The sequence below is a fragment of the Cannabis sativa genome, chromosome 2 (genome assembly GCF_029168945.1).
Source record: "Cannabis sativa cultivar Pink pepper isolate KNU-18-1 chromosome 2, ASM2916894v1, whole genome shotgun sequence".
In the NCBI taxonomy this organism is placed as follows: Eukaryota; Viridiplantae; Streptophyta; class Magnoliopsida; order Rosales; family Cannabaceae; genus Cannabis; species Cannabis sativa.
In genome coordinates, this window is record NC_083602.1 from 54,638,414 (window position 1) to 54,652,198 (window position 13,785).

At 37.0% G+C, this 13,785-nt stretch overlaps 1 protein-coding gene and 1 pseudogene across 1 annotated transcript; one reads left to right on the plus strand and one right to left on the minus strand.

Annotated features, from left to right (window-relative positions):
- Positions 1–367: 367 nt before the first annotated feature.
- On the minus strand, positions 368–9,821 carry LOC115720400 (uncharacterized). Its single transcript, XM_030649549.2, has 6 exons — positions 9,795–9,821; positions 7,192–7,235; positions 6,514–6,669; positions 6,241–6,432; positions 4,471–5,629; positions 368–4,315 (listed from the first exon to the last, which is right to left on the minus strand). The coding sequence occupies exons 1-6, from the start codon at positions 9,819–9,821 to the stop codon at positions 368–370; spliced, it is 5,526 nt and encodes a 1,841-aa protein (XP_030505409.2).
- Positions 9,822–13,418: 3,597 nt separating this feature from the next.
- LOC115721587 (small nucleolar RNA Z247) lies at positions 13,419–13,557 on the plus strand (annotated as a pseudogene).
- The last annotated feature ends 228 nt before the right edge of the window (positions 13,558–13,785 follow it).

Genomic DNA, 13,785 nt, shown 5'->3' on the forward strand with positions numbered 1-13,785 from the left:
CTGTTATTGAAGTTGACTGCGCCTGAAAAGAAGGCGGCTGTTATGGGAATGGAGGATTTAAGCCACGGCAGGCGGCAGTGGGAACTGGCAGCTACAAATCAGCTGCGCATTTTCCAGATATTTAAGAATAAAATCTGCCAACCAATTACCCTCATCACTCATCCCTACCCACCCACCCACCATCATATCACTCACTACTCTCTACTACAACATTTCTTGTAATTGATATGCTTTACAAATTCATATCAAATTTCATCTTTTCATACTCCAACCCAATCTTAAATTATAAGTTTGTGTTTATTATAGGGACTAATTAACAATTGTTTTTTTTTTTTTTTGAAAATGAAATAGTAACTTCATTGAATAATTAGCATTCAGAATACAAAAGGGAGAGTAACTCGTCCCAAGCATTATACTCAAAAATGCTACGACCAGAGAGAAAACAAGAGTGCCTAGCCACAACATGGGCAACTCGGTTTGCTGATCGTCTAATAAAGCAAAGCTTAACATTATTTAGAGAAGAAAATAAAACTTGACAGTCATGAATAATCAAGCCAAAAATAGAATTTAAGGATTGGTTACTACGAATGCCTTGCACAGTGAGCATACTATCAGTCTCAATCTCAACATCAGACCAATTCTTACTTTTAATCCAGCTGAGAGCTTCTTTGACTCCCATTGCTTCAACAACTTCCGCATCATAAGTACCTCTGAAGTAGCATGATTTAGCCTCAACAAGCTTACCGAGGCTATCCCGAGCAACTATCCCGAAACCATAAGAGTTATCCCGTGGAAAGAGTGCAGCATCAACATTTATCTTGATTTTATTTGCTTCAGGTGTAGTCCAGCGCTCAGCTCCATCTCCTCTATTATCCAAAAATAGAGAAGATAAGGAAGTGTTATCTTGAGCGTTACGCCAATGATCAAGAGTTATTCGAGCTGATGCAATCACTTCGGTTCTTGAGGATACTTTATTTTTCCATACAACAAGATTTCGGGCCTTCCAAATTGCCCAACACAACATAGCAGCTCGTGGAGCAATCTCCTCATCAAGGTTCATAAGAGCTTTCTCAAACCAGCCACCAAAAGATAATGGATGTACCGGGTCATAAGTGATACCAAGGGAACGCCAACATGACATAGCAAAGGGGCATGTGAGAAGAGCATGGACAGTAGACTCAGCTTGATCAGTACAAACAGGGCAGATTGCAGAGATACTTACATGTTTTGTCACCAATTGAAGACAAGTGGGAAGACAACCAGTAACAGCACGCCATAACAGATTCTTAACTTTAGGCGGGATCTTCAATTGCCACAGTTTACGCCAAAATCCAGAATTATCAGGTCTTGGATGCCGTGGTTTATTTTTCTGCAGCAGGAGATAGGCAGTTTTGACAGAGAAAAGCCCAGTATGGTCTCCTGACCATGACCAAAAATCAGAGTCAACATTAGGAGACAAAGGAAGACCAAGTATCAAGCTAGCATCCCGATTATTGAACAGATCATCGATGATATCTGAATCCCAGCTACGAGTACCCACAGAGAGGAGAGAACTCACATTATTATTCAAGAGAGCTGGATGAGTTGAAGTAACAAGTCTATTGTCCGGATCAGGAAGCCATGGATTTGAAAGAATTCTGGTAGTTTCTCCATCTCCAATGATACGAACAGCCCCTTGACGGACCACCTTTTGAGCGGCCCAGATACTACGCCAGACAAAGCTGGGATTATTTCCCAATTCGGCTGAGAGATAATCAGTGGTAGGAAAATATTTGGCTCTAAAAATTTGCCCCACCAAGGAGTCAGGTTGGCACAAGAGTCTCCAGCCTTGCTTAGCAAGCATAGCAATATTAAAATCATGAAGATGTCGGAATCCCATACCGCCTTCTAGTTTTGGAGTCGCCATTCTTTCCCAGGACATCCATATAATACCACGACCCTTGCTTGAGCTTGTCTTCCACCAAAAACTAGCCATAAGTTTCTCAATATCCTCACAAATGCCAAGAGGAATTAGGAAGACACTCATAGCATATGTTGGCAAAGATTGGATCACAGTCTTGAGAAGAATTTCCTTGCCAGCTCGAGATAAAAATTTACCATCCCAACTATTGATACGAGACATGACCTTATTCTTTAAGAAGCCGAGAATAGAGTTCTTGTTTCGACCAATAATATTAGGTAAGCCAAGATACAGACTGCCCTCTGAGGCTTCAACCATCCCAAGCACAGAACAAATACTAGAACGATGTTGCACAGTGGTGTTAGGGCTAAAGAAGATCGATGACTTAGAAAAATTTACTTGCTGCCCAGAAGCCAATTGGAACATATGAAGGAGGGAGTTTACACTCGTAGCAGCTTCTGTAGTGGCTTGGCAAAAGAGATAACTGTCATCGGCAAAAAGCATGTGAGTGATAGAAGGGGCACCGCGAGCCACCTTGCATCCTTGAATAGCCCGTCTTGCTTCAAACTTATTAATAAGCGCCGTAAGTCCTTCAGCACACATGATGAATAGATAAGTGGAAAGTGGGTCACCTTGCCGAATACCGCGAGATGGAGTAATAGGACCAACAACATGACCACCATGGATTACCTTATAGCTGACCGAGGTAATACAGGACATAACAAGCTCTATCCACTTCGAATGAAATCCCATATGAGACATAACTGCATGAAGATAGTTCAACTCAACCCGGTCGTATGCTTTGCTCATATCAAGTTTAAGTGCCATAAACCCCTTCTTGCCTTTTGTTTTTCGCTTCAAATAGTGCATCACCTCAAAAGCAATCATCACATTATCAGAGATAAGTCTACCAGGGATAAAAGCACTCTGATTCACAGAGATAATCTGATCAATAATACCTCTCATACGGTTGGCAATGACCTTAGAGAGCACTTTATATAACACATTACAAAGGGCTATCGGTCTCATATCACTCATGGAGACAAAATTTTTCTTCTTGGGGATCAGTACAAGATTTGTGATATTCAGATCAGTAGGAATGACACCAGAAGCAAAAAAATCAGTGACCATATTTACTATATCCGGACCGACCACATCCCAGTGTTTTTGATAAAAGCCTGGCCCCATGCCATCGGGTCCAGGGGCTTTATCAGGATGCATTTGAAAGAGAGCATGTCGAACTTCATCAGGAGTAACAGGTTGTAATAAGATATGATTTTGAGCTTCATCAATGCTACACCGAATATCATTGGCAACAGTATTTTGAAAAGTGCCATTGGATGTGAACAGATTAATAAAATAGTCAGATATTACCTCGTTCAGACCATTGTCCCAACCTGACCACTCTCCATTCGGTTTTTGCAGCTGGTAAATCTGGTTGTTCCTTTTTCGTGAACTTGCAGTGGCATGAAAGTACTTGCTGTTCTTGTCTCCCGCATTTAACCAAAACTGCTTGGATCTCTGCTTCCAGTAAATTTCCTGCTGAGCAAGGATCTCAAAGTAATTATTTTTCTCAGTTGCATAATCCTGATCACAATTATCAATGCCCGAAAGTTTCAGAGCAGCCATCTTTTTCTTGCTTTTGACTAGGCGACTTTTAAAATTTCCAGTAAGAGTTTTCCCCCACTTTTCCAATTGAGAACTACACAGATTAATCTTTTCAAGCAGAGTAAGGTGACTATTATTTTCCCAACAGGATTTCACAATCTGAGCACACATGGGTTCACGGAACCAGGAATTTTCAAACCGAAAATGGAAAACATTATCAAGGTGGGGGCTGTCATGAAATTCCGAAAAAATAGGAGTGTGATCCGAAGATGAAACAGAGAGATTGGTCAAGGTTACCTGATGGAAGAGATCGAGCCATCGTTGAGAAACTAAGGCTTTGTCAAGCCTTATCTCTACCAAGTTGCCAGACGCACGGCCTCGTTCCCATGTAAAAGGATATCCGCGAAGCTCCAGGTCATGCAGGGAACAGTCGTGGAGAACTGATTGGAAACCGGTGATTAACGCAGAAGGATAAGCACGGCCTCCTCGTTTTTCTGCTTGGTTACCAATGTTGTTGAAGTCCCCAATTAAGCACCAAGGAAGGTGCGATTCAGAGAAGAGGGTTCGAAGGAGAGTCCACGTCCGTGAGCGTAACGATCGGTTTGGTTCACCATAGAAACCGGTGAGGCGCCAAGGTGTCGTACCAGAAATCGTGATCTCAAAGTCAATATGATTCTGAGAATATCCCAACAGTCGGGCTTCATCTGCGTTTTTCCAGAAAAAGGCTAGCCCACCAGACCGCCCAATAGCCTCAACAGTAAAACAAGAATCAAAGCCCAATCTATTTTTTATTCGGTCCACAACTTCCTTTGAACAAAGAGTTTCACATAAAAATACAAATTTGGGTTTCTTTTGACAACAAATGTCCACCAGGAATTGTTGGGCCCGTGGGTTCCCAAGCCCACGGCAATTCCAACTTAGTGTATTCATAATGATTGGTGGGCCTGGACACCAGTACCCACCATTGAAACGTTTTTTGAGCTGCCCTCTGTATTTGTGGTATTTTTCAAAGTAGCAAGACTAATGCTTGATTCCACCGGCCCACTATTATTATTAATAGGCCCATTAAAGAGAGAGTCTATTCTTTTCCTTTTCCCTTCTGATATTTCAAATTCCAAGTCAGAAGAGAATTTAATACCACTTTCCTTTAAAATAACCACGGTACCTTCATTCACGGATATGTCACGATCTGATTCCATAGGATGCGATTTGTTCTTTGGTTCAGGCGCAAATTGGGAAGGAGAGTTAATGTTGATTGCTTCATCAGTGGGCACCTCATTGCTGGCCTGAGTAGCTGTCTTCCCCGATCGCAGCCATGGTGAGGCTGTCAAAAAATTTTGCCGTCGATTAGGAGCCTTCATCCACAACCCATACGGCTTCACTATCTCATCCGCAGGTGTATCGTAGAGCTTAGAGCAGAAATTTTCGGAGTGTCCTAGCAATCCACAAATAAAGCAAAATGTGGGAACCTTCTCATATTTGAAATTGGCATAAAAGAACGTATCATTCCCCCTGCGTCTGAATTTCATCCTCCGTTTCAACGGAATGGTAATGTTGATCCGCACTCGAACTCTAAAGTATTCTCGCCAGACGCCGGTGAAGTTGTTCGGATCAGCCTCTAAATACTCGCCAATGAATCGACCTGCCTCGAGGATAGCTTTCTCCGTTCGAAATCCAGATTGCAAATCATGGATTTGCACCCACAAATCTAGTGTATTCAGCATTACGTTTTTTGGATTACCACCTGGTTTTAGGCGCTCGATTATAAGTTGTTTCCTGTCATAAGTCCATGGGCTGCCATTGATCACTCTTCTAATATCAATTTCGTGGTAAAATTGGAAAAGGAATCGGTTCTGCTCTAGTATCTTCACGTACATGCCTTTTCCGGGTTTCCAAAGATCGGCCATTATGTTTTGGAAGACAAGGAAGTCCGAAACTTTGCCTGTCAATAGCCTTCCTATCAAACACCAGCGGTCGTCCAAATCGGGTTCTGTTTCATCACCGTCTTCTTCGTCGAAAATTGCCTCTGTATCTTCTTCTTCGTCCAGACACATATCAGCCCATTTCTTAGATAAATCCCCATCGTTTCTGCTACTGGAAGCCATGACGTAACCAACAACACTAAGACACAATCACACTCACTCAAAAGTGAACAGCAAAAGACAAACACACTCACTCAAAAGTGAACAGCAAAAGACAAACACACACGTTCAAAAGAGAACGACATACACACGTTCAAAAGAGAACGACTATGCAAAAATTGTACAAATATGTAATACTATTACACAAATGGGGATCAATGAATGAAATGAAAGCACCAATGATACAATTACCAATTGTATCGAATTGCACTCTTCGAGTCAGTGCCAAACTCCAATAGGAATAATCCTAATTTTCTCTCATTTCATTCATTGATCCCCATTTGTGTAATAGTATTACATATTTATACTAACTAGGCAATACTAACAATTGCTAATTAGTCCCTATAACTTTTCATGTAACATAATGTTAGTATGTAAATTTTTTTAAGAATATCTTAAAATACAAGCTTCATAAAATAGTAAGGTCTACAAATTTAAATCTTCACTGATACTTTGTTTGTGTAATTCTTTGAGACCTTGTTCACTAATAAGTCTGTGATGCCACCGCTGCATATATTCGATTCTTGCCCTTTCATTGAGCTAGCTTCTCAATTTCTCCTTGAAGAATATACAAACGGTTAATATTTTCACCTTTCATTATTATCAAAAAAAGCTTTAGTGATCCTTAAGTTTCTATTCATGGACTTGTATCTGTAACCCTCATTTTCAAGCGCACCTAGGGATATGAGGTTTCTTTTTATCTCCGAAATGTGCCTCACATTCTTTAGCACTTTAACTCCACCATCATATGGTCGGATGACGATCTTTTCAGTTTTAATGACCCTGCAAGAAAACTCATTACACATTAGAACTTTACCTACATCAACTCATTTATAATCAAAAAATGATTCGCAATTTGGACACAAGTGATAAGTACATCCAGAATTAAGAATACACTCCTTGTTCATTGAGGATTTCGAGATGGAAAATAATTCTCTATCTGTTGAGCAATCATCACTGTCCTCTGTAATTGCAGTCATATCTTTCTTCTTGTGAATATGCTTGTAGTCCTTCCTATCTCTATTATAGGGACAGAACCCAAGGAACAAAAAAAGGCAAACTTTTGGAAAAATAGATAATATTGTGATTATTTATTATTCATTCCTGAAAAACAGTATTATGGTATTCTATATGCAATCTATCAAATCTGAATAAGATGAACTCGTGGACTATGAAGATTTAACTTCAAAATCACGTACAAAAACCCTCTTGTTATTTATTACCATTCATACTATTAGTTATTATATAATTAATTATGCACTTTATTCATTACAAAAAAGGATAATTATTTAGTTAACGAAAATTTGTGTTAACACTAACTATTCCATAACTTCCTAGGAGCAACTATCTAAGGATTTTTAGAAGCAATTCTAGGCTGCAAGGGATAAGAGGCTAGAGGCATCCTCATTGACTAATATCAAGTAGCAACTAGGAGAGTCCCTAAAAGCATATTTAAGTCGTTTTAGTACAGCAGCAACCAAAGTCAAAAATCTAAATGGTAGTATTCAATTGTCAACTCTTCAAGTTGGAATAACTACTGACTTCAACCGTGGGAGGTGAACTATGGGATGATTTGCAAGGTCGCCCTGTTAGAAACATAAATGAGTTTAATGTAAGAACACAAATTTTTTTGTAAAAGGAAGAGGTGCAAAATGAAATGAACCTTAGTGGGTCAAATGCTAAGAGAAAGGATGGGTAAAGAGATTTGTCAAAAGATAAGATAAAACAAAAGAAGCACGAGAAATATATTCCTATATACTTGGTGTATATGGAATTAAATAAAACTCGTGAAAATATCTATCTCGCAAATAAAAATTGGGTCGCTTTTTGAAGACTCGATCCAGTGAGACATGCAAGAGAGTTCCCAATAAGTATTGTCATTTCCATCGAGACATTAGACATACCACTGAAGAGTGTTGTCAACTGAAAGATGAGATTGAAAATTTCATCTTGCGAGGATACCTGAGGCAGTATGTAAGGGCTCAGGGAAATGAGCAGAATCTGCCCAATAACCAGAACAACCAAGGATTGCAACCTCCCTAAGTCGAGGGTTAGGACATCTTAGTTATCTCTGGAGGGCCACACCTAACAGGAAATAGCAAAAATGCTTAAAAAAGATATATAAATGAAGTAAAAAAATGAGAAATTAGCTTTCGCCCCAGAACCTCTAAAGCGAGCAAAGTCTGAAGAACCGCCCTTCATCTTTACTGATGAAGACACATCACATGTGCGGTTCCCCTAGTGATAACGGTTCAGCTCGCTAATAAGAGAATAAAGAGAGTTCTCATTGATAACGGGAGTTCTGTTAATATTTTCTATAAAAAAAAAACTTTAAAGAAGATGGGCTTAGAAGAAGTAAGGTTGAAACCATGTACGCTTAACCTTTGCGGGTTCACAAGCGATAGTGTTTCAAGCATGGGTACAAGATATCCCACTCACCATGGGAGAACCATCGCTATCAATGAACCTGATGCAAGAATTTTTAGTTGTTGACATCTTTTCTGTGTACAACATACTTATGGGTCGTCCAGCGTTAACAAGAATGGGGGCAATAAGCTTGATCAAACATTTGTCCCTAAAATTCCCCACTCATTCAGGGGTAGGAACTATGAGAGGCGACCAACTATTAGCTCGACAATGATATAGTGTGGAATTGAAAAATAGAAGGGCAAGCCATCAATTAATGGTGATTCTAACAAAAGAAAATGAGGAAGGGATGGAAGATCTAGATCAAAGGATCCATGATGAATATAACCAACTCAAACCTATTAAAGAATTAGAAGAGGTGAATTTAGATCTAAACAATCCTACTAAATGTGTCAACATTGGAAAGAGTTTGAGGGAAGAGCTAAAATAGCAACTAATTACTTTGTTGAAGGCAAACCAAGATTAGTTTGCTTGGAGCCATTCATATATGGTCGGGATTAACCTGAATGTGATATGCCATCACCTCAATATTGACTCTACTTATCCCTTAAACGTAAAAAACAACGACCTTTAGATCATAAAAGATAAAATGCACTAAAAGAAGAGATTGACAAATTGTTGACCAATAACTTCATAAGGGAAGCATTCTATCAGTCATGGATATCTAATCCAGTCCTTGTCCCAAAACCTAATGGGGCATAGAGAACCTGCATAGACTTCTTCGATTTAAACAAGACATGCCCAAAAGACTGCTTCTATTATCAAGGATCGAACAATTGGTAGATGCGACAGCAGGGCACAAATTGATGACCTTCATGGACGCATACTCTGGATATAACTAGATTAAAATGTATGTCCTAGATTAGGAGCATACAAGCTTTGTCATAAATATGGGAATTTATTGCTATAAGGATATGCAACATACCAATGCCTCGTGAATGGTATGTTTGAGAACCAGATAGAGCAAAATATGGAAGTTTATGTTAATGATATGTTGGCGAAGTCTGTGAAAAGCGAGAACCACATAGAAGACCTCGTAGAAAGCTTCGCCATACTAAAAAAAATATAATATGAAATTAAACCCCAAGAAATTTTCATTTAGGGTGTCTTTGGAGAAATTCTTAGGCTTTATTATAAATGCAAGAGGAATTGAAGCTAACCCTGACAAAATAAAAGCATTGTGCGAGATGCCTTCGCCAACTAAACCAAAAGAAGTACATTCTTTGACTGGAAGAATGGCAGCACTAAATAGATTTATTTTGAAGTCGATTGATAAATGCCTCCCTTTTTTCAACATTCTCTAAGGCAACAAAAAAATTTGAATGGAATGAAGAGTGCGAGGAGGCTTTCCAAGAGATAAAAAAGCATATCTACACACCACCAGTATTGGCCAAATCAATCACTAAAGAGACGTTATTTATTTACTTGGCCATCTCAAAAAACATTATAAATGTTGCACTGGTGCGAGAAGATGGTAGGAACCAGCAACCTATTTATTATATAAGCAAAAGGTTACTGGGGGCAGAATCGAGATACCTATCGCTCCAAAAACTTACACTTTGCTTGGTCCATGCATCCAAAATGTTACAACCATATTTTCAAGCGCATCCCATCAAGGTTCTCACAAATCAGCTATTTGACAAGTATTATCCAAACCTGATACATCAGGGAAATTGATAACATGGTGAATCGAATTAGGGCAATTTGAAATAACTTACCATCTGAGGACCTCTATCAAAGGTCATGATTTAGCTGACTTCCTAGTGGAGGGAATATACTCAAGAAAAGACTTTAGAGCAGGAAATGATGATAAGATATGGAAACTATTCGTTGATGGAGCTTCAAACGAGAATGGCTCGGGGGTTGGAGTAATAATGGTGTTGCCCGAAAACATTAAGTTTCATTATGCATTAAGATTTCAATTTGAAGCTTCAAATAACGAGGCAGAGTATGAAGCTTTGTTAACTGGCCTAAGGATTGCAGAGACTTTAAAAGTGAAAAATATTTAATGTTTTAGTGATTTTCAGCTGGTCGTGAATCAAGTTTTGGGAGAATATGTAACGCCCCAGTATTTTACCTTACTTTATAAAATACTATTTTAATGCATATTTTGAAAAGATTTAAAAATACTTGAAATACAACAGTGGGTTTTAGAAATCAAAATGCAACAGAGAAGGATCATTCATTTTAAAATAAAATACGATAAGCAAATGATTTTAAATAATATATTTCCATTGTGTTTAAAATTATTAACTGCTTAAAATAAAGCTAAGGCACCATCGGCGTTTTAGATCGTTTGCCCGTCCGTAGCCGCTCACAGTATACGTACCAGAACTCACCCTGCTCACTATACGTACTTTCCTGTCTAATACCTGTAGGGGGAAAGTACGTAAAGGGGGTGAGCTAAAAGCTCAGTAAGAAAATGCTTATCATACAATATCACACATACCATTAATGTATTTATTAAGTTTTAGCAATATCATACACTTTATTTTATAACCATAACCAAATAACTGTACACATAGAAACCTTTATCATATAGGTCCATACTAATTAATTGTTCACACCATTCACATATACAGATATCATAACTCTAATATCATACTCATAACATAATCATATCAATACTATAAAATAATAATGTCATTACCATAACATTGGCATATCATAGCCATTACTTACATAGCCTAACCTGGCCCTACAATATCTTGGGCCTAATCTACCCATATAATAACCTGGGCCTCCGCAGCCCTACCATTGTTATAGGATAGGCCATCTCTATATTCAACAGTAATATCACTGTATCATACCCCACCATAATAATCCCATACACGACTCAGTAAAATGCAGGGGAGGGTATCTCTACATTCAACGGCCTTACCCCGTATCATACCCCACCATGGTCCCTTACTTTAAATGAGACGTTAGCATACAACACACAACATACAACATACAACATACAACATACACCATACAACATATACAAGTCATAACAACTATAGTCTATATATCAATTCACAAACTCATATTGTGTCCATACCACACATTCTCACTACCATATACATATTTATAATAACAAATCATAAATCATATTCTAATACACAAAGAATCTAAATTTATGCAGATAAACACATACAAAACTATCTAATTTTCTTACCTCAAGTCCCGCTACTTAAGACTTGTTATCTTGTCACTACTACCTATAATAAGACATGGGTCAAGGTCCTAATATTAAAATTCGTACTCTTACAGTACACTAGAAAGATCACTATTTTTGACCAACTACTACACTAATTCAGTGAAAGTTGTCTTCATAAAATTTATAGGCAATTAAATTATCTTTCCAATGATATAAAGATCACTAAAAATGGATTAAAACTGAGAGAGTTATCATAGTCTTACCGAAACTATTTCTGACAAGGAATATGGAGTAATGAATTACACGACTCAGCGAAAATATAAACTTTTGGCATTGAAAAGTTCAGAACTAGAGGATAATATCTTCATGAAAGTTTTAGATAAATAAATTATGTTTTCAATGACACCAAAATCTTTAAAATTGGAATTATATTCAAAGAGATATTACAATTTTACTAAAACAGTTTTGTAAGAACAAGATTTAAGAAATGAATTGCATGATACAGAACAAACTAACTTTTTGACATAGTATGACTTCGAATTAGTAAAACGTTTCTTCATGAAACTTTTGGAAAATCAAATAAGCTTTAAAACTATATATAGGTCATTAAAAATGGAAGAAAATTGAGAGAGTTATTATATTTTAAGTGAAAATACTTTTTCTAGAAATATGAAGAAAACGAATCACAACAACAGCAGAAAGATGATAATTTTCGACATAGAATAACACTAAATTGGTAAATAGTTTCTTCATAAAAATTTTAGATCATCGAATAAGCTTCCCAACTTTACAAAAATCTCTAAAAACAGATCAATATCAAGAGAGATATCATCACTTTACTGAAACTTATTTTTTCTAAAAACGAAAAATATAATAGGTCTGAACCCTAGATAACATTTAGCATTATTGAGCAAGAAAATATTTCATACCTCTTCACAACTTTCTATTTGATGTCTCAAGCCCACAAGCCTTGATTATAAATCTAAAACGTTAAGAATGAAGGTAGAAAAATAAGAAGAAGTGTGGAAGGTTTGAGAGGAGCAACCATGAAGAAGAATGAGGCATTGACTAATTGGTTTGGAGAGGAAAAATAAAACTATGATAGTCTAGGGTTTGATAAAAAAAACATGTACTGAAGATTATGAGATATCGTATTCTAATAGGTTTAGGTTAACTAAAAATAATAATATATAATAAAATGCTAAAATATTATTAAATCAACATATATTTAATTTTCAAATTTTAAAAGTAAGCCCTCTATCTCGTAACTTTAGGCTCAGTTTTGACCTAGAAAACTTCCTAATTATGATATAACTATTTCTACAAAATTTATATATCTTTGAATTATCTTTCCAACGCCACTGGAATCACCTCACTCGGAGCTCTAAAACTCTAGATATGATCATTTTACTAAAATAGTTTTTAATCGTGCGAATTTATCCAAACCTATGAATTTTTTAACATTAATTCCATTATAATGTTATTTAATGCACTGATACAATAAATTAAACCCAGTAAATAATTTATAAAACTCTAATAGACTTTCTTATCGGCCTTTAATTGAGTAATTATCCTAATTCGTAAAAATACCATAATTTTACCTTGACACTTACAACAATTTCAACTATGTTTAGAAATTTGTCAATACTATTCTAAGTAATTATCCCTATTCACTATTAGTAGAAATAAATAAAATACTTATTCTCACATTAATTGTATAACAAATAAAATTTAAAATATATGTATAATTTTATCGGGTATTAGAGAATACCAAGCAAAAGGCACAAGAATGGCCAAATATCTAGAAAAAGTTTGGAAGAGTTTGGAAAGGTTTGATTATTTTAAAATAGAACAAGTTCCAAGAAAATAAAACTCTATTACAGATGGCTTGGCAAAATTGACATCACACTTTAATTTGGATAAACTAAACTTTGTTCTAATGGAGGTATTAAATGACCCAAGTATATGCGTCCTTTTCTGGATTCGATCCTCTATGACAGAGAGTGTCCTTGCATCTGTTGCTAATTACCAGAGCTGCTTTGCTATGTGGCAAACACTAGACCATAAATTTTCCAGTTAAACCAATGCTTGTCGTTTTCAACTCAAGGGCCAATTCACCAATATTCAAAAGGGAAGTCTCTCTATCTTTGAGTATGTTGATAATATTCAATCTACTTCTGATGCCCTAAGTGTTGCTAGATCACCTGTTGATGATCAAGATTTGGTTTTACAACTCTTAAATGGTCTTGGCCTAGAATTTGACTCTGTTGTCTCAGGTATTACATCAAGAAGTGATGCCTTGACCATTGAGGAAGTTCAAGCTCTGCTTCTTTCTCATGAAAGCAGACTTGAACATCATCAATTTATGACAGATCTTGTTGTCAAAATGGAAGCAAATCTTACCTTTGGCAATGGTAGATCTGATGGTGTTCCACCATATTCCAACTCCAAGAATCCTCAACATGATGTTACCCAACTATCCACTGGTCGTGGTAGGGGATATCCTAAGTACAACCAACAAAGTGTCATATGTCAAGTGTGTCTAAGGTCTGGCCATACAATTCCAGTTT